At 38.2% G+C, this 20,250-nt stretch overlaps 1 protein-coding gene across 1 annotated transcript in view; it reads right to left on the bottom strand.

The window, feature by feature from the left end:
• The window catches only part of sorcs3a (sortilin related VPS10 domain containing receptor 3a), a 327,550-nt gene that overhangs the window by 5,936 nt on the left and 301,364 nt on the right, over nucleotides 1–20,250 (bottom strand). Inside the window, exons 20-25 of the mRNA XM_033971295.2 lie at nucleotides 18,848–18,981; nucleotides 15,709–15,832; nucleotides 13,054–13,166; nucleotides 4,592–4,723; nucleotides 3,743–3,842; nucleotides 297–402 (exon numbers count right to left, since the gene is read on the bottom strand). Coding sequence (XP_033827186.1) covers nucleotides 297–402; nucleotides 3,743–3,842; nucleotides 4,592–4,723; nucleotides 13,054–13,166; nucleotides 15,709–15,832; nucleotides 18,848–18,981 — 709 coding nt within the window. The remainder of the gene's footprint in view (nucleotides 1–296; nucleotides 403–3,742; nucleotides 3,843–4,591; nucleotides 4,724–13,053; nucleotides 13,167–15,708; nucleotides 15,833–18,847; nucleotides 18,982–20,250) is intronic.

Raw genomic sequence — 20,250 nt, 5'->3', positions numbered from 1 at the left:
CAACACTTTTCAAGAGAATCATTTTAAAGATGAATAATTCATTTAGCAAATAACAGCGTGGAGTGGCACAGCGAGCGCATATTAAAGCATTTAATGGTGGCTTTCTCTGCATTTTATCACTGCTGCATAGGAATGACGCAGGAGGGTCTCGCTATATTTCGCATTACATTTGCAAAGAGAAAAGCACATATCACAAGTGTAATTGATTTGTCCAGACTGTGCACATCTGCTGGCATCAATAATGAATGTTATGCTAATGGTAATATGGTTTGGCAATAGATAGTGCATGGTCCTACCTCTTAAACTTGTAGATGAGGAAAACGGCTAAACCCAAAAACACCACGGAGAGGAGCATGAGCATCGCTGAGCTGCTGTGGCGAGGGCTGGAGTCCACCAACGGAGCTGAGGCAGAGAGACAACACAGTGTAAGCCATAATAAAGACTTTAAACTGCGATGAGGCTGCAGAGTGGATTGTGTAAGGAAAACATGTAAAAAAGTAAAAAAAAGAACCAAATAGGTTGCGTCTACATCAGCTAAAATCAAACAAAACCAAAAGTATTAAGTATTTCAGTATTTATGCTTTGAAATAGGCATGAAGACATATTCAAATGTGGTGGTTATTGCTTTAGAGTTAAACATGTATCTGTTTTGTTTTATAACTGCCAGATTGAAGCTACAATCTAAATTCCATCAACATAGTCTCATTCATACACTTGTACTTCAACTCTGGAGGTCTGGTGGGTTTCTTGCCCAAAGACACGATGGAGCACGGACAACCGGCAATCGGATTGTTGTATGAGCCTAGTCCTGCTCCACTGTGTAACGTGGTACTCCCAGTGGTCTCCCGTCCCAGTACTGACCAAGCCCAACCCTGCTTAGCGTCTGAGATCGAACGAGATCGGATGTTCTCAAGGTCATGGCGGTAAGGCGCAAACAAATCTTTTCTACCCTTGTTCAGTTAGGAATATTTGAATTTCTTTTTTACTTATTTTTGAATCTCCATTGTTAAATAATGAAGGTTAAAGTACACTTCACATTGTCCCTGTAGGGAAATGTGTCCTCTGCAATAATAGAGTAGATATGTTGGGGCGTGGCAGTGGCATTTTAAAAAGGCCAAATGAATCACCACCGCCACCCAGTGTTCTCCTTATTTTTACTGCTTTTAAGAAATTATATTTGTTTTTGGCATAATTGTATCTGCGTTTTTGTAGGGTATGCAATGAAGAGCGCTGAAGAGAGCAATTGTGCTTTATAATAACGATGGAGATGGATGTATAACTGAGACCAGGTCAATAATACTGTTTTACCTGGTTTGGTCTTCTACCTTTTCACTTTCTCCTGGCTGCAGAAGAGCCTCAAAAAGGTAACAGCGTTCCTCATTACAATACTGTAGACTTTATCTTTTACATCTGTCACTATGATAATGGATCCAGAAATGAGATCCGTGTGTTTTCGATATCGCAAACGTCAAAAACTGAGCTACCGTGAAATTGTTTGTTTCTGTTTTGGGAGACAGTGACAGCAGCAGGTAAATCTGAAATGGTTAATTGCACATTCATTTGAATTAGGAGAGACTGAAAGAGAGCGATGAATACTTTAAAGGTGCATTATGTGACTTTTCTGGTGGAGGGTCTGCCGCACGTTTGTCTTCATGGATACGTTACTGCTTTTCCAGGAATGACAGGTGACAACACAAGACTATGAACGCATGTGTCTCAAGGTAATTAAAAAATACCTGCAATAGAATAAATGCTAGACAGATGAACTCTCTATATATCTATCTCCATGGAGACAATAGATGACACCAACAGTCCAAGTTCGATCTGTGAAAAGGAGAACTTGCTTATTTTGTATGACATCCTGGAACTTGTCAAGCAAAGCACGATACCTCTATGGAGATATATCCATTCATCTATCCACATCTATCCATCTATCAAAATCAGAACAAGTTTTATTGCCATTGTCAGTGAATCTATCTTGTGACAGGAGGAACAAGATAGGAATAACAAGCTTCCTGGTAACATTTCTGAATACAACTCTGCAATTGTCTCATATATAGGACCCATCACATAAATGCACCCTAGTTAACGTCACACCACATGAATATCCCCGGCAGCCTTCGACCTTATAACTCCTATACGTTTGCATATAGCGTCTGTCATTGCCATTGTATTTCCTCTCCACAGGCAGGAGACAGAGGCACGGTTGATTCTGACCTTTTCGGAGCAGCTTGAAGGCTTTTTAGACCTTTTCTCCGAGGTGAAACATAAAGAGGGATCCAGCTGAGTACACCTCCAATGTCATAGCACTAAAGCAGAACGTCACAGCTCTCCAGCCTGTTAATACTCCTCACTTTGAACAACGGACAACCAAGAGCAGCCCCCGAGACACTCAGGGCCAAATAAAACCGGTGGAGCGTGGATACGAGTGTGCTCAGTCCGGTATACAGATGGAAAAACTGTGGGAGATAGACTATAGGATATGAACTGCATAAACATGGTGGAGCAGGTTGTTAACTATTGGACTATACTTTTCAGTGTGGAGTTTGCATTCCTGTGCCTGTGTGTGGTAACAAATACTACACTAAAACTTGTCAATAGGGTTAAGGGTTAGCAATGGCATAGGATTAAACCGAAAAAAGCTATTTAGTTGCAAACCATGACAGGATAATTACTTTATTCTACATTAAAATAGCAAAAAAGATGCTGTCGAGTGACCTAAGGGTTAGATCTGAGCACATACAGCTCCCTGAATTTCCTTTACTGTCCTGCCACATGAATCTTGAAGGTTAAATCTGTATATATAAATGGACATAGCTAACCTGCTCGCCGCCACAGTCTAAACAGGAAGTGAGCAGGGGCACACTTCCGGCTTCATTGATTCTGATTCCAATTCCATTAATTCACTTTACATTGGAAAATTGTCACCCCTCTCTCTTTAACTGCAGCTGTCAGGCTCATCATTTTGGTCTTAAAATGTTGGTATTAACCCGCTCTACATGATCCTGGTATTTTTATTTCGCTGCTGTGTCCGTAAATCAACATATGAACAATAATAACAGACAAATCATGCGCCTTCTTCTCCTGAGGTTGCTCTCGCTAGCCTTAGCAACAGGTTTGATTGACAGCGTTGCTAAGTGTCCCTGCTAAAAAAAAAAAGCAGTGCAGGCGGGAAGGGGATTTACCTTCAACGGCCTCACTCCGAATTGGCTCTTTGGTTGCTATGATACTCATGGTCGGAAATCCTAATATGCAAGTTTTCCCCTATAACTGCGAGCCTCAGTGAGCTTCATTCATTCATTCATGGGCGGGCTCATTCTCTTAGTCCACTTCATTATACAGAGTACGAGTTAAATAAAATAGATACACAACAGTCTAAGGTGTCATTTTTAGATAGGGTTAGGTATGATAGGCATGTTACACAGTTTTGGTAACAAGCAAATCAAAACAGTTAACCATAAGCAAAATAAATACATACATGGTTCAAATTCATCAACAAGAAAGATGAAACATGAAAGATCCACATCCCAAGTAGTCTCATTTAAAACCACTCCTGTCCTTTTGTTTCTCCCTGCCCATCGAGAGAAAGGAATTATAATTGGTATGGATAGATACAATGCCTGTCTCTTCTCTTCTTCTCTGGTGTTTTATTATGGAGAATTCAAAATACCATGCTGTTATTTAAATATATGAGAAATGAAGGGTTGTTGACAGCTTATATTGTAAATAGAAGGAGTCTTACCTAGTGTTAGCTGTGTGTTGTAGACAATGACCCTGACCCCCGGCTTCAGTTCAAACTCCACCAAGTTCTGGTTCAGAGCGCTCACGATGATGTCTGATGCCTGTTTGAAAGATAAGAAGAATATATTTAAAGATACAGGTACGTTTGTTTTGGTTTTTGGTCATATGATTTTGGTTCTTTTCAGATATGAATTAGATGCATTCCCCTTAGATTTTTTCCAAGTTCTGATATGAATACTACATCAGTTTAAAGGCACTGTACTTAAAAATGTGGAGAAAAAAAACAGAAGTACTTTTATTTTAAACGCTTTGCAGTGGTTCAAAATGATTCCTCACTTACCTTATGCACTCTGAGTATCCTAGTTATTCACCACAATGAGTTTATAAGCTCTTTTCACAACAACTTGCAGAGAGCAGAGTTTGACTGTGGCGGTAGAGCTAGCAATAACTAGCCTGCCAAGCTTGCACCTCCTGATTATCGGACAAAAAGGACGTCAAGTGCTGCTTATAAAATATATCAGTACTGGAGTAAGACAAATTTAGCTCAAATAGACTACGCTCACATTAGAGACTGAAAATAGCACGGCCAGTTAAATATTTATGGGTTGTGACATTTTAGACATTAGACGTTTTATTAAAATTCAAATTGTAAAAAAAAAAAGGACATGTTTTTGAGGACATTTTCTTATTTTAGAAGCACTTAGTTATTAGAAGTAAAAAAAAAAAAAAAAAGATTATATATATACTTAATGTGTTTCCTTCGCTGGCTACCATTTGCACACCTTGGCTTGATAAACACTTACATAATTTACAATACAAGAATTACCCAGTTAACCAGATTATCCCCCACCTTTTCCAGGTGCTCCTCAGTTTTCTTGCGTGTTTCTGATTGGTTCTTGCGAGGCAGTAAGAATAGCTCTGCTGCAGTGGGGACTCCTGGGAACACGGCCACCAAGAGCTGCTCCTCTGGGAAGTCCGAGACCTGGAAAAAAATGGAAATAAAAGTCGTAAGTTAAGTATCACAGACAGATCATTATCACAATATACTCTCTTGGTCAAAATATACTGTATCACCATAATTCTGTCAGGAGAGATCAAAACAGAGAGAGAAAGAGGCGGGGAGTTACATTTACTCAAGTGCATTAATTGGATATAGTTTTCAGATAAGTGGAAATGTTTCTTTCACTATACACTTGTCTGATGTCACTTCTTGGTCCAACTGACTGGTTTCTAGCTTTTTTTTTCTGTTGCCTGCCTTGGACGAGGAGGTGACATCACACTTAACAACTCTATAGTCTTTCACGGATTCCACACAACCTCCACGGAGAATGTTCCGAAGTATGGTTTTAACTTTCTATACGGAATCATTCAGCTGACGTGCCACCTCCAGAAAGCTACATACTGCGCATTTAACTAATATTAGTCTTGAGTAAAGCGTCATTGTAAGTCTGTGACATTTGTAACATTTGAACATTTATTATTTTTGTACTGTTTCAGATATGGTTTTGTACTTCTCTATTTTATGGGATATCCAAAGCCAGGGTGTGTCAGAGGTAGGCATATCCAGAAGGAAAGGTCAAAGTTATTCCATGAAGTTGTACCATACAGGGGGATGTAAACACAGAATATATTTCGTATGTCAGATGACGTTTCATATGGCTGCATTTCAAAGGGAGCATGTGACAAAATTCATGAGCTAAACATGCTAGAAACAATGTTCTCTCATCATTAGCTTACTCAAAGTTATATTTTGATGTATAGTCCTGTATAGTCCTACACTTGAGGCATGACTGCTCTTAAAATCTCAGTTTTCAGTTTTCACCTGTCTCCTCCCACAGCCCTGTGCTTATTTTCAGGTCATATGTGTTGGATTAAAAAATGTCATGCAGTAAAACATAGACAAAATTCTTGTGTTGTGAGCCATAGATTTTCATTTACATAAGAAGCAGTTCAGCAGTTCGCAGGGAGTCAATGATCCTGTTTCTATTCTTAAGGCATTTTAGATCATTAAAGCCATTTGCGATGACCAAAATCTAAAATGATTGACTTTTATTTAACATGGGTAGTCCTGCTGAGACTAAGAATCTCTTTTCCAGGGGAGTCCTGAGCCGAAAGGGGACCCTATGATTTTAGTGGTAGGAAAAACCGGAGCACCGCGAAGAAATCGGTGCAGGCATAAAGAGAACATGCAAACTCTACACAGAAAATAAGGATCTACTAATAGTTCAGTATTAAAAACCCTAAAAAAATATACTATGTCTTCTTTAAAGTACTGAATGACAGAATAAGTGGAGAGACAGTTGTGATTGTAATAAAATAGACCTGACTGAAAGGAAAAAGTGCTTCTATATGTTCCAATTTCAAACACTTTCACAACAGGACATAGATATAATGGAATTCTGTAAATAGGAGCGTTAGATTGAAGTATAAAAAGTTAACAGGACTTCCTCTGAGGCCTAATAGACTCTGGTGTGTTTAAGTGCCTGGGAACACTGCACTCAAGACAGAAAGTTGTTCACATGGCACAAATGGTTTCTAGCAAAATCTCAGCATGTCCACAGTCATGTCCACAGTCCTCTCACAGCGCCACGACAAGGCACGTGCTTAGGAAAAGAAGGCTTCAAAATAAGACATAGGTACTAGGACTATACTCAAATATTTAGTTTAAGTCACTTTACCAATCTGTTACAAGTTACAAGTTATTTACCATCATGCCTGTTGATTTGGGAAAAAAAAACAAAACAACATAAAACCTTGGCTAATTTCTGATTTTTTTTTTTACATATTTTTTGTTTGTTTTAATATAATAAACCAAATAGAACAGAAAAAAAAGATTGATCAAATTGAATGTACCTTAGTATTAAACTGTCAAATTATCAGGTGATGCCATCCAACTTACAGGTCAGATCTGTGGAGAGGCAATCCCACTCACAGTAACAAGGCTTTTCAAGACAATATAAAACACTGTACTTTGTACTTAGTTTAATGCCATTCTAGGTAAAGCAATAACATGGAGAACAGCGTGTGGCCCACCCTCCAAGTATAGTATAGTACATACTATAGTATAATATAGTAAAAAAAAAACAACACCCCAAGCTTTTGAATAAAATGCAGTTCATAATTATGCAGTGGGAATCTTTTTTTCTTACATATGACATTGCAAAATCTCTGAATAATTTAAATGTTTAGGTTTTTTTTCCAAAATGATCTAAAATCAAATAAAAAATAATTGCTTTCCCTAAAATACTGCAACACAGATCTTCCAGTCCTTTTGCAAACTAAGAGGTATTTGTGGCACGTAGACTGTGAACTATTCTATATCTGTTCACCGAGCAGAGAAACTTTTTTAGCTTGTGGCTTTCATTGCATTTCCAAACTCTGAGCCATTGTGAACGCTACAACACATTTTACCACATAAACTCTATAAACCATTCAGTGATTTTATAAAGAGCGTGTGGACTGGTCACCTCTTTATTTCAGACGCTGTTGTGCAGTCCAGACCCATAAACCAGAATGCACCAGTTATACAGTGTAAAAGTCGTTATGTGGGGAGTAAAACAGGGGGAAGAAGATGGCAAGAGGAGGTAATAGGGCTAGAGACAAACAACACATCAATCAAAGCAAAATCAATGCATAAAACATGTATAAAAATTATAAATACAATGAATAGATATGATAAGATTAGTTTACTCATTAGCAGAAGGTTAATGCTATTGAAAAATGACATGATTTACCAAATTAAAGCAACAGTATGCAACTTTCTGGACTTAGTATGCCACGTGCTTGACTCCATGGAAATAGAAAGTTAAAACCACACTTAAGGTCATAATGTAGAGGGTTATAGCCAAAGGAACGGCATTTCCAGGCCAAATAAGAGTCAGGTTTGTGGATATCCAAGCCTGCTCACATTATATTGACACATATTTCATTTTTTTTTAGCTAAAAAGTTACATACTATAGCTTTAATCTACTTTAATAATCCTTACATGAAGTTCAGAATCTTGAATACAACTATTATTACTCTCGTATTTGGGTCAAGTTTGAGTCTGTGTAACTTGATCATCTGACTTGTACTTTTGAAAACATTTTTATAAAACTGAAACTGATTCCTTTTTGTGGTGTCTATGTTATAAGAGACCATTATGAAGGGAATTACACATCTCAGATCCATACGCGGCTATTTGAGAGTAGACCATCAACACTGCAGCTGTTTAATGGAGTGAATAAGATGGAGTTATTGAGCTGTAGAAGCCCATTGAAAACTCCTCCATCATCTTTCACAAGTGCTTTTGTGCACAAACCAGAGCAAACATTACTTCTGGACACAAATCAGAAAAGAGGATTGATGGAGATGGGTAAAGATGACAGATAAAGAATCAAAGCAGATGTGCGTATATTTTTTAAAAGTAATGATAAAATCCATGATATTAAACAGAAAACCAAAATGTGTTTCCAGTAGTCAAGTTTAAACAATGCTATTTTCTTTTTTGCGTCAGGTTGCCAAGTATGCAAGTTATTATTATTATTATTATTATTATTATTATTATTATTATTATTATTATTATTATTATTATTATTATTATATTTATTTATTTTTTCAGAAGAACATTTGTTGAAGTATTCAGAGATAAAAGAAAAACACACAATAAGTAAATACATGTGCCATAAAAGCTAAACCATGCTTTCTTTGGGGTGGCACTTTTTGTTAAGTGGGAATCACATTCATTTCAATTGTGAATTTGGAAAACATTTTTGCTGCTACAAAATGATATAAAGCAGGTTGATTTGTGTAAAATGTTCAATATTCTAGAGCACCAACAAGTCAACACTGCACCGATTCTCTGGGAGGCTTTAAAGCGGCTCTGTAGTCCGTATAGAACTTATTTGCTGTCAAGATTGGCTCATATAAAATAATACAACCTGAATAGTGATGGCAGCGCTCACAGAAATTCCAGAAAAAGGTGACAAGCGACATTTAGCATCACCTACCTAATTGTCTAAGTTACAATTTGATAGATGGACCTGGCAATTTGTTATGCATACAGTATATTATTTGCCTGGGATCCAGTGTATACACTTCTTCAGTACTTTATGAAGATCTCCCTGTTTTAAAATGGACGTGATTGACAGGTGGATTAGCCAATTGGGGACACGCATTGTCCACAAGGAAATAAATACAGGACAGGGTGCTGAAAAACATTCGGATTTCTGCAGAATCAATGAGCAAAGCACTAAACTCGGTTAATCTGAGGTGAGATAAATTTGATTCTATTTTTAAATCATAAGTGACCGATGAGCTCCTTCGTTTCACATGTGTCACTGAAGAAAAGGGATCTGATTGTACGATCACGTTTGACCGAGCTTGAGACGCAACAGAGGACTTAATGATGAGACTGATATCAATCTGTACAAAAAATACAGAGAGATATCTTGGATTTGCCAGACAAATATTTGATTAGGTCTTAAATAAACTTTCAAGGCTCAAATCCACTGTATTATAAACGTCAGTGATCACAAAGTAAAGTCATGTTACCCTGACTTGCCCATGTAAAGAATATTATAATTAACAATGTAAAAGAAAAAAAAAGAAAAAAGTGAATGAAAAACAAGTTAGAGTCTTTTATTTTCTCGAATAGGCACAAAGGGTGAAGAGTGCACAGTGACGCCATGAAAATCCCACTCTGTCCCCCACAGAAGTGCAGCCGAGTTAAATGAATTGTGTCCGGCCTCTTCTATCTCATCTGCTGTTTATGGAGGAGCTTTATAGTCCGGGAGCTGTTTACTGCACTGAGACCATCACCTCTGAAACGCAACCACAACCAAACCAACAAAATAACCCCTTTTACCACGCGTTTAAGGATTTCAAGATCAAGATTTACTGTGCATTAAGTAACTCTCCTGCAGGTTATGTTGCTCTGCCTGGAATGTTCCTCAGTATGGCATTAAACCTATCTGTCTTCGGGGCAACTGTCATTCTGTTTGGTCTCCAGGCAATGTTAAAAGCCAGATCTGTGAAAGGAAGAGCCTACTCACAGTACGTTTTTCAAGGTGTTTTCAAGCAACAAAATAAATGAAGAATAGACAGAGGCTTAATGCCATACTGCGGAAGATTAAAAGCTATAATAGTTCCATAGAGACAACAGAAAAGTTATATAGATTCATGAGTCCAATTAGCAAGATTTACCACTATAGACTGGAAATGACAGGTACGATTTGAGTGACAGTTTAAAAAATAAATAAAATGAAAAATTGTTAAACACAGGTAAAATATAAGCCTATGTTTAAAGTCTTTACTTGAATATTGCTATTTTGATGTAAGAATGTTATGGCCACAATTTTGCCTCCTCTGTCACAAAGACTGTATGTATAAAGGAACATAGCTAACCTGCTAGTCGCCATGTTCCAAATAAAGCGTGAGCATGGGTGCACTTCTGCTCCATCGACTCTGGCTCCAATTCACTTTACATTGGAAAACTGTCATATGTTCATATCAACCCGCTCTACATGATCCAGGTATTTTTATTTCGCTATTGTGTCCTTGATTCAAGATATAAACATTAATAAGAGACAAATCATGCGCCTTCTTTCAATGAGATCACTCCCGCAAGCACCCGGTCCCTGCTAAACCACTGATTCAACAGCCTTGTTCCGGATTGGCTCTTTGGTTGCTATGATACTCGCGGGCAGAATTCTAAATATGCAAGTTCGCTCCAAATTCGAACCTATAACTGCAAGTCTCGATGGGCTTCATTTGACTGGAGCTGAACACTATGGGTGACGTCACACTCCCTTAGTCCACTTCTTTCTACAGACTATGGTCGTGAATAACAGCTTTTTCACATTATAGTTGAGCTTATAATTTCAAATCACCTTGCTCTGAAATGGGATTCTTATTTAAAAAGCATGTATTCTTGATCCAAAAGCAACTATAAAAACCTTAATGAGAAGCTTTTGGGAGGGGCTTCTAATCTGAACATAATAGCTCATGACATCGAGTGTAGAGCAGCTACGCTATGCAACACTTAACTCATGAAACCCGACAAAGAACACTAAACACAACCAACAGCATTCTTGCGTTAAAAAAAAATACAGAACTGTTTGAATTCTTACACCATTTGAAGCCAGAGTCTCCTCGGTTCTCACTTTGAAGCCCACACTTCAGTAACACTCTCCACTTTATGTTTCGAGAGTAGAATCTAATACGTCCTAATGCTCAGGCGCTGCCAGCTCTTTGAAATGAAAGCACTGTGATTTCCTACAGCACTTGAAGCACACGGGCCTTTGGGAGAGAGCACAATAATCCTGCTAATTAATTTAAGGATCAAATTTACTGCCTCTGTCCAATGGGTTCAAGCATAAACAAAAGCAAGTGGGTTACGGGCATCGACTGCCTATAAATAACTTTACTGAAGACTTCGAACTTGCATTTCATAAAGTAACTAATACGTATAAGGGAGTTTGTGATATATGTTTTGAAACAATTGAAAACTGGATAGAATAAATATATGTCAAAAGAGTTGGAGTAGTTCTTGTATCGCATTACAGTAGTGTCCTTTAGAGGGAATATTTATGTGCAACTTAAATGTGCACTGTGTAAGTTTTCTGGTGAAGGACCCATCACCTTCTTGTCTCCCACAGAAGAGCATTAATCTTATCTATCTCCATGGAGACAAGCATGTGACGCAGCCAGGTCAAGCTGCAGGTGAGATCTGTAAAGGTCAATCATACTTACAGTAAGATTTTGTGTTTTTCCAGGCATTTTTAGGTTAATCTAATCTATTTTTTTAACATTTCAAACAACATTTCAAACAAAGCAATAACATTTCACTAGCAGGTGACAGAAAAAGTTACCTAGTGTACCTTTAAATCAGTTGCATAACATAGTCACCTGAAGAACCATTGTACTGAATAAAATCTCTGCAGTTCATATTTTACTAAGATGTAGAAAAGAAAGAGTATAGAAGAAAATCCTTTTTGATGTCACAGTACAGATTAAATGATTGTGTATTATAGTATTTCCCAAATATCTGCACCAAGTTTAAATTGCTGTTTAAATTGCTATTCTGTTGTTATTATGGTTCCTCTTGCAGCTCTAAACACCACTGGAACAGAGGCTTGGCCCGTCACAGCTCTGCTCTTGATATGAGCTGAGAATAGAGTGATGAGTGGCACTTCAGTGAAAGGCGGGCCTCCACCACACCCACCCTCCCCTACCTCCAACCCCATCACAAAACCTCCTGCCTCGCCAACCTCACACACACACACGCTGGCTTTTCATACTTTTCGGGGACATTGTATTTCCTGGAGACTGATCGTAACTTTAACCTTAGTCACTACATAGACTTAACCTAAACCTTAACCATTTTTAACTTGTATTTTAACTTTAAATGCACACTATGTGACTTTTCTAGAGATGTTATTGCTTTTACTAGAATATCTGTGTAATCTCTCAGTCGTTCAGGTCTGATCCATAGCAAAACAAAATTTGAATCTGTCAACTAGACAAATCGATGTAGGAGTGAAGCCGTTTTACTGCTCCATCCAAGCTGCTTCTTCAGTTCTGGTCAGATTGCTGATGGACACTGCCGTATATATATCTATCTGAAGGGAGGGGCTCACTACACTGAAACTGTAAACAACTATTGTCTCCAGTTTCAGCTTTAACGACCCTAACAACCCTAATAGCAGTGAAACATATTCACTCCTACAACGATTTGTCCAGTTGACAAGTTTAAATTTCATCTTTTGCTATGCTTTGACTAGATGTCCCACAGTATGGCATTAAACATGTTTATGTCCATGGAGATACACAGTTCAGGGCGGATCTGAGAAGTGGAGAGCCTACTCACAGTAAGAACGCGTGCTATGATGAAATGCAAGATCAATTCCAAGTTGGACATTCTTGGTAAATCAATAACATCATTAAAAAAGTTACATAGTGCCTTTAAACCATGTCGTTCATCTAATAATACAGGATTTGTGTCATGGGGACCTGATTTTGTTCCCTGATAAGAGTTTGAACAGATTTTAGTGCCCACACTGCAATAAATACCCACCCACAAACTCTCTATGAGCAACTCAAGACCATTTATGTTCCACTTCGAAAACCCAGGAAGCCATCTTGGTTCGGGTACAGGGGAAGCGGAGGCACCCGTCATCTGATGGATCACACTGACACCCCAGGGTGCTTTCGAGACGCACCAGTGAGCAGCGAGTGGGGGCCAGCGGAGGTGATAGGGATACGAGAAATAATTGAGCCGAGGGCTAGAAATATGAGGTGGAAAAAAGCCCATAGGAAATGAAATGACTCACTTGGAGGAGAGACTTCTTAATTACTCTGCTCACGTCGTGCCGCCACTCAGGGATGTCCGGATTGAACTCGTCCAGATTGGGTGAGAAAGATAAAAGTAGTGATTTGAAGAATTCTGTTGGAATAAAAGAGGAGAGTGGTGCTAATAAAAGTTTAATAGCTTTTCATGTCACCTTTGAAAATATTATTTGGCTTAGAAAGTACCATCTTTAAATGATTTACGTAATGAAGAGACTTAAAGTGTATATGACAAGTTTTCATGTTTTTCTAGTTTAGTTCTAGGTTTGGTGGGATCGTGCCACCAAGTCATAAATATTTAACATAGTTTTACATCAGTCAAGTGGCAGTTCGTGGGAAAAAGTTGAGAAGAAAAGTATAAAAATACAAGTAGCAGTGAGTTCTAAAAGGGAATACTTACCTACGTCATTAACACCCAAAATACAAGGAAATTATACAAAGGAATTACAAAGGAAGACATTTTCTGACAGATTAAACACTGATTTAACAAAATAAAGGTGTTGTTGGATATGTTATTAGTCAAGTCATAGCTATTGTTTAACTTTACAATTGCTATGTAACAATGAAATTACATCTACACACATCATATCTACTGCTCGTATCCAACCAGGAAGTACAATTAACTGTCGTATACACTTTAAACCGAGATGACTCAAACTGTTTTAACAAGTTGTCTCGCACACATTTAAGGAGCTGTGAATGACACATGGGCCTGTCATTCCCATTATCTTCATTGGAGTTACACTTTATAAACCCACATTCCCTCAGTCATCCAGGTTTTTTCAACCATAAAAGAAGATTTTGTCCATGTTTTTTTTTTTTTTTTCTTTCGTGTGTTCAAAATGATTTCTTCCTTTTGTTACCCTTTTCTAGGTATTAGCAATGAAATTGGTGTCAACTGGATTTTACCAAGAAGAAATGAAATAATGTTTTGATTGCACTAAAATACCTTTCGCTTTTAAAAAACATTGGTGTACAAAAAGCAAACTGCAAGTATTCAATTACTTTTTTTTTAATGTCACTTGTTGTTTATGTTGTTTTTACAAATGGACTCTTCAAGTCTAAATTGAGACTGAATCAGAACAACATCAGACATACAAAAAATACTTAAGGTGTGTTCACTTTTACACAGCACATTATATTTAGGATGTAGCTGAGGCTAAACCGGAACTAAACCTGGACTTGAACGGGACTAAATCAGGACTAGTCTTAATGAACTCATAGTTTTAAGTTTAAATCTGAAGTAAATCTTCACTAACCATGTCTAAACAAATTCAACTATGGAGCAAAAGGATTTAAAAACTACAAAACAATAACTAAAACATGAATCAAACTGCACACCAAGACTAAATGTCTGATCTCATCTTGAAAGAATAAACTATATCTAAGGAACTAATCTAAGCCTAAACCAGGACTAAAGATAACATCATTTAGATAAGAGACCCTGTATTTGTCCCATAATGGAGAAATTGCCATGTTGCAACAGAAGTACAACAACAGGAGGAGAATAAAAAATATGCAATCAAAACAAAAGATAAATAACTCTTAAAATGCACTTAAATCCAACCATTTAACCAGAATTTTAGAATAAACTAAACATAACAAACTACAACACTGTTTCAAAGTCCAGTCTAGTACCAAAGTATAGGACTATCAACAATCAAAACACACAAAACAAACATAAAACTCATTCCTGTGTACCACCAGTGGCCCCTGTACCATATATTGAGAACCCTTGTATTAGCGCAGTGGCACTTGGAGGCATAATCTAGACAAGGCTGTGCCACTGCCCTACCTTCTGTCTGAGCTCAGGTAGTTAACAGAGGATGAGCTGCAGAAAAAGGTGTCCCCCATGTCCCCTGCTCCGCTTGGGGCTAAAGATGCACTTCGCGATAATTAGAAAAATGTCACAGTTTTACACCATAACCATCCGCAGGTAATAAATCATCCAATTTCAGATGCAGGGCCACTTCATATCAAATGGAGGCATATTCTTCAGAGAGGGGAAAGTAATGGGAATGTTTGACTCAAGGAGGTGCAGTTTATTTCACCGAATGATGAGCAGAATCTGGACTATTTATGAGTGAAGCAGATGGGGAGAATAAAAGGTTTTTGTTTATTGTTAATGTGTGGGTTAGATGTGTTTTCAACTTTTTAACCTAGGTAACTTTTTTCCTCCTCTATACAAAGGGTCTGAACTCTGGTCTCATCACAATATGTCAGGGAGGCTGAGATTGAAAGGTTGATCAATCCATCAGAAAAATGTAAAAAAAAACAACAACAAAAACAAAACAAAACAGCATGACGTTAATTAAGCCTAAATTTCTCAACTCCACATATGGAACTTATAACATGGCCTGGTGCGCCAAATACTTGCAGCCATGGATATCAATATGTTTTTGATAAAGTCATACTGTGGAACATTCTACTCATGAATATCTGTTATCTGTTGCTGCTTGACCTGGGAGTTACAAAACAGTATTTCATTGTTTTTATTTTACCAGACAATGACCATACATATCTATTCTGTTGTGCAAGAACGCAGCCTACACTCCATCATAAAAGTCACACATTGAACTTTAACATTATGTATTTTATGATGTGCAACCAGCTAATATTTAACAGCAGACTTCACTGACCTTTGACAGCGATGGTCCTGGTGTCCTGCAGTATGGAGCTCCCCACAGCCACCTGCACCGTCACACTGTGCATGCCCTCAGAGCTGAATGTGTGCGAGATACTGCCATCCAGAGAGATCACGGGCTGAACAACAAAATAATATCACCTTATTTTAACATCTCATGATCGTGTTCCTGGGATATGAGGCCTGCAGCTAATCTTTTATCCGTCCTAGTGCAGCCTCTGCGGTTCAGTGAGGGAATTCTGGAGGTTCTGAGCTTTCACATGCGGCATGGCCTGAGAATGAGAAAAACTTGTATGTGTCCTTGGTTAAGGCTCTGGCAACTCAGGTTAATTTGTGATTGAAGAACACTTTTTAAACAGCTCAAACTGCATACAATACCTTCAAATCAGCTGCATAACTTCTGACATAAGAAACAACACATATTTGCAGCAATCACAACCATTTAAATTGCAATTTTGTTGTGATTATGATTCATCTTTGAGCACTAAGCTTTTCATCTTTTTTGACTTACAAACATTTCCTGAAGACTGATCCTAATCTTAACCATAGTTACTACTTGCCTAGCCTTAACCTACACTGCCTGGCCAAAAAAAAAAAGTCACACACTCTAATATTTTGTTGGACCGCCTTTAGCTTTGATTACAGCACACATTCGCTGTGGCATTGTTCTGATTTCGCTTCTGCATGTCACAAGATTTATTTCCATCCAGTGTTGCATACATTTTTCACCAAGATGTTGCATTGATGATGGTCGAGTCTGACGCTGCACAAATCCTTCTCCAGCACATCCCAAAGATTCTCAATGGGGTTAAGGTCTGGACTCTGTGGTGGACAATCCATGTGTGAAAATGATGTCTCATGCTCCTGAACCACTCTTTCACAATTTGAGCATGATGAATCCTGGCATTGTCATCTTGGAATATGCCCGTGCCACCAGGGAAGAAAAAATCCATTGATGGAATAACCTGGTCATTCAGTATATTCAGGTGTCAGCTGACCTCATTCTTTTGAGCACAGTTGCTGAACCTAGACCTGAACAACGGCAGCAACTCCAACCTATTTGCTTAGTTAAATCCAGGTGGCTACTTTTTCTTTTTCTTTTTTTTCTTTTGACCAGGCAGTGCATTTTAACTTTTATCTTAACAGAGTGCAGTAAGTAACTTTTGTGGAGGAGTGACGTCGTCCTCTCTTGCATCTGTTCAATGCACATGCTCATGCTTTATTCATGACACTCTTTTGGGCTCTAATCTGGTTGTTTTTCCCAGGTTTATAAGGGCTAACGGAGCTGTGATGTGGAGAAGAGATTTATGGAACGCTATGGAGCAAAAGAAGAGTGGATTTAGACTCGGTTGCTCTGTAGAGTTCTATGGATTTATTCTGCATAGGAGACAGCCGTGCAACAAAGGCAATAGTGCAGAAATAACAGACGAAGGGAACATGTGCTCTTTGAAAACATACAACTCGTGATTGGCTGCTCTGCCATACCCCATTCATACCTGTACCTGGTTTCAAAGTATGCACCAAGCCTTTTGATAACCTATTCCATATATTAAGTAAAGGCTGCAATGAATGTGATAATTTTATGCGTGGCTTGTATAGCGGCGTATCTCTGCAAGAAAAGGCCACCGACAAACGCATTTCAACTATTTATGGTGAAACAGCAGGCAAAACACTTTTTTTTTTTTTTGGTTTGTGATCAGTTTGCTCTCTCAACATAAAGCCTCAACATCTCCTGGAAACAGCATCATTTTCCTTACTTAAGATGTTTTATCAATTAATTGAATCAACTTGCATCCGTAGCTTTATATTCAGATATTTTAACTTACAATCACCAAAATATTTGTGTTATTGCAATTATTATCTATCTATCTAGTTTAAACCACAGCAAGTACTAATACGTATCCGTCTTACTTAACTACAATTATCTGTAAACGTGCAAACATATGAAAGTATAATGATTTGGAGAAAACATATACATATCAATAGGCTAAAGTATTTTGTTTGTGTTTAATCAATTAAAACATTGTAGGATCGCTAATATGTGTAGCAATATGTATACTGCTAAAATCTGCTGCACAATCTCTTAACAAAACATGTAAAAAAGTACAAATCATGGTACTTTTATCCCAGAGTAATTCATGATGACCATTTTCTGCCGTGAAAAAGAGTTGTCTAGACAGTCCCAAAGCGTTGCTATTTGTTTGGTGAAAGGGAATGGTTATTGAAGTTGATTATGTTTTTCTGAACTCTTATGTAACTTTAGCAGAGTAATAAGAAAAGTTGCATCAAACTAATAAAAGAGCTGGGTCTAGCTCAAGTTCGGAAACGTTTATATTTCACTGAACCGGTTTTATAACGGAAGGAGGAGACGTCAACTTAATACGCTCAGCAACACAGTTTTTATTGGTAGGAATGGGTAAAAAAGTTGAAGATTTACCAGTTAAGTCTTTAGCTCTCGTCCACTTCACATAGACTGGTGAAGAACATGTTTCTGAATGAATTGTTCTGTCTTTCTTATGCTGAACTATGACCAACAAACGACGGTCTGTCTCATCCGACAACATGCCTGATGGGACATAAAGTATAGTGTCCTTGGCGGTTGCTTCCATATGGTTCTGATTCAACAAAATGCATTTTAATTTTGTTTTAGTTGCTTTTACATTACACGGCAAGGCATAAAAGGCACAGAAGGCAGTAGAAGAAATACAAGTAACATACAGATACTTTAACATAGCAGCAGTAGAGTATGAATTTGATAAATACAGCTGCTACTACCAGAGTAAATAAATAGGCGATAGTATTAGTAACTATACCATTAGTCCAAACAGCACCTTGGTAATTTGACACAAAGCTAAAAATAGTTAACGTATTGGCAACTTTTTACTTGAGACTAGTAATGAGATGGAGGGAGTTTACATATAAAAGGCAAGCTCTGTTTAAACTACTGCGCCCACAAGCTGGCAATGAAAATGCTTGTTCACTCAGCCCGTTATACACATATGAATAATGGGTATCCTGGTGAGTTTGTTTACTGAAAAAGTCAAGCTAAAGCAAATGTAATGGGTCAATCTAAACAAGGTAAACTTTACAATTCAAATGATTTTATTTGCTATGTAACTGTTCCATGACCTTACCTCTGAGTTGTTCCCGAGCCACCAGAAGTATGTGACAGTGCGGGGTTGGTTGGGCAGGACCACAGCTGAGATATTCACCTCTTTGTTCCTGATGACCACGAATGGTGCCAACAGCTGCACATGCTCCACTGGACCTGGGGTAGACAAGACTTCATCAAATACATTAAGGGCCCTATATTAAAATGGATTATTGGATCTTTTAGCCATGAATAATATTGTTACCTTCTTAAAAAACATACCCGGAGTTGTGTTTTGTTTCATTCACACATGTTTGAGTAAACCTGGTTTATTAGTCTGTCTAAGTTTGTAAGGCTCAAAATGCTCTGTTCCACCTTGTGATGTCATGTAGTGGTAGTTTTGCAGTTAATATCTACCTTCAAGTTCAGTAGAAATTGTCTATTCCAGGGCTGAAATCATCCTAAAAACATGACAACACAAGGTGGAACAGAGTTTTTAACTGATATGACGACATCTGACTGATACTGACGGATGATATTGATGACATCTTTTAGAGGGAGAGAGTAAAAAATGCGGTAGCTTTTTTGCTTTGTTTTCATCTGGATCTACATTTTTTACCAGTGGAAGCTTGGATTTTAAAACTAAGCCAACCAACAAAAGTACACCGGTAAACCCAAAAGTGGATGGCTGAGCTGGAACAAAACAGGTCCACATTGTTTAAAATCCAAGAGGAACATGACCTGGATATAGTTCTGGACAAGACTCAGGCCCCCAGCAGTAATGCCCAGCTCGCCGACATGGCCCATTATTCCGGAGATGCCTCTGAGCCCACAGGGTCTGATCCCGGCGTCCAACTGCAGGTACAGACCAATACCATTGGTCCAACAAGGGGCCAAACCCAAAGCCTCGATCAGCTCTACTGCAGTCTGGTCTGACCTGTGGAGTGTTATCAGGGCATGTAATGACTGTAGACAGCGAGGTACTGGCCGTCTGGGTACTTTAGCTGAGGATGGGCTGTCAAAACTACCGTGGGAGTTCTACAACCCTCCTCCCCTCCGAAGCTTTGAAGTCATCTGTATCTTAACAAGTTTGTTCTGAAATGTCATAATAAGGCCAAGAGTGTTTAGTACAGATTATGTAGACAGTTTATCACAAAAAAAAGTGAATTTGGTGTTTAATGCAGCAGGCAGAGACAGTCAAGGACAACTTGAGAACCCTCATTACCACAATCCACAGTTTAGACAAACAGTGTGTCATTTCTGGATCTTTTTTGGTGATGTGAACCTCAACTTCTTAAGATTATTGCACATATGGCTCAAAACTTACTGCAAAGATAATCAAGTCCCCTACATGGAAAATTTCATCACATTTTTTAAGAGACCTGAAGTTTTTAAAAAGGGCCGCTTATACCCCAACATCCCCAGATGCTGCTTTCTCTCATACAA

This window comes from Periophthalmus magnuspinnatus, chromosome 1 (genome assembly GCF_009829125.3).
Source record: "Periophthalmus magnuspinnatus isolate fPerMag1 chromosome 1, fPerMag1.2.pri, whole genome shotgun sequence".
NCBI classification, from domain to species: domain Eukaryota; kingdom Metazoa; phylum Chordata; class Actinopteri; order Gobiiformes; family Gobiidae; genus Periophthalmus; species Periophthalmus magnuspinnatus.
This window is presented reverse-complemented; position numbering and strand designations above follow the sequence as displayed.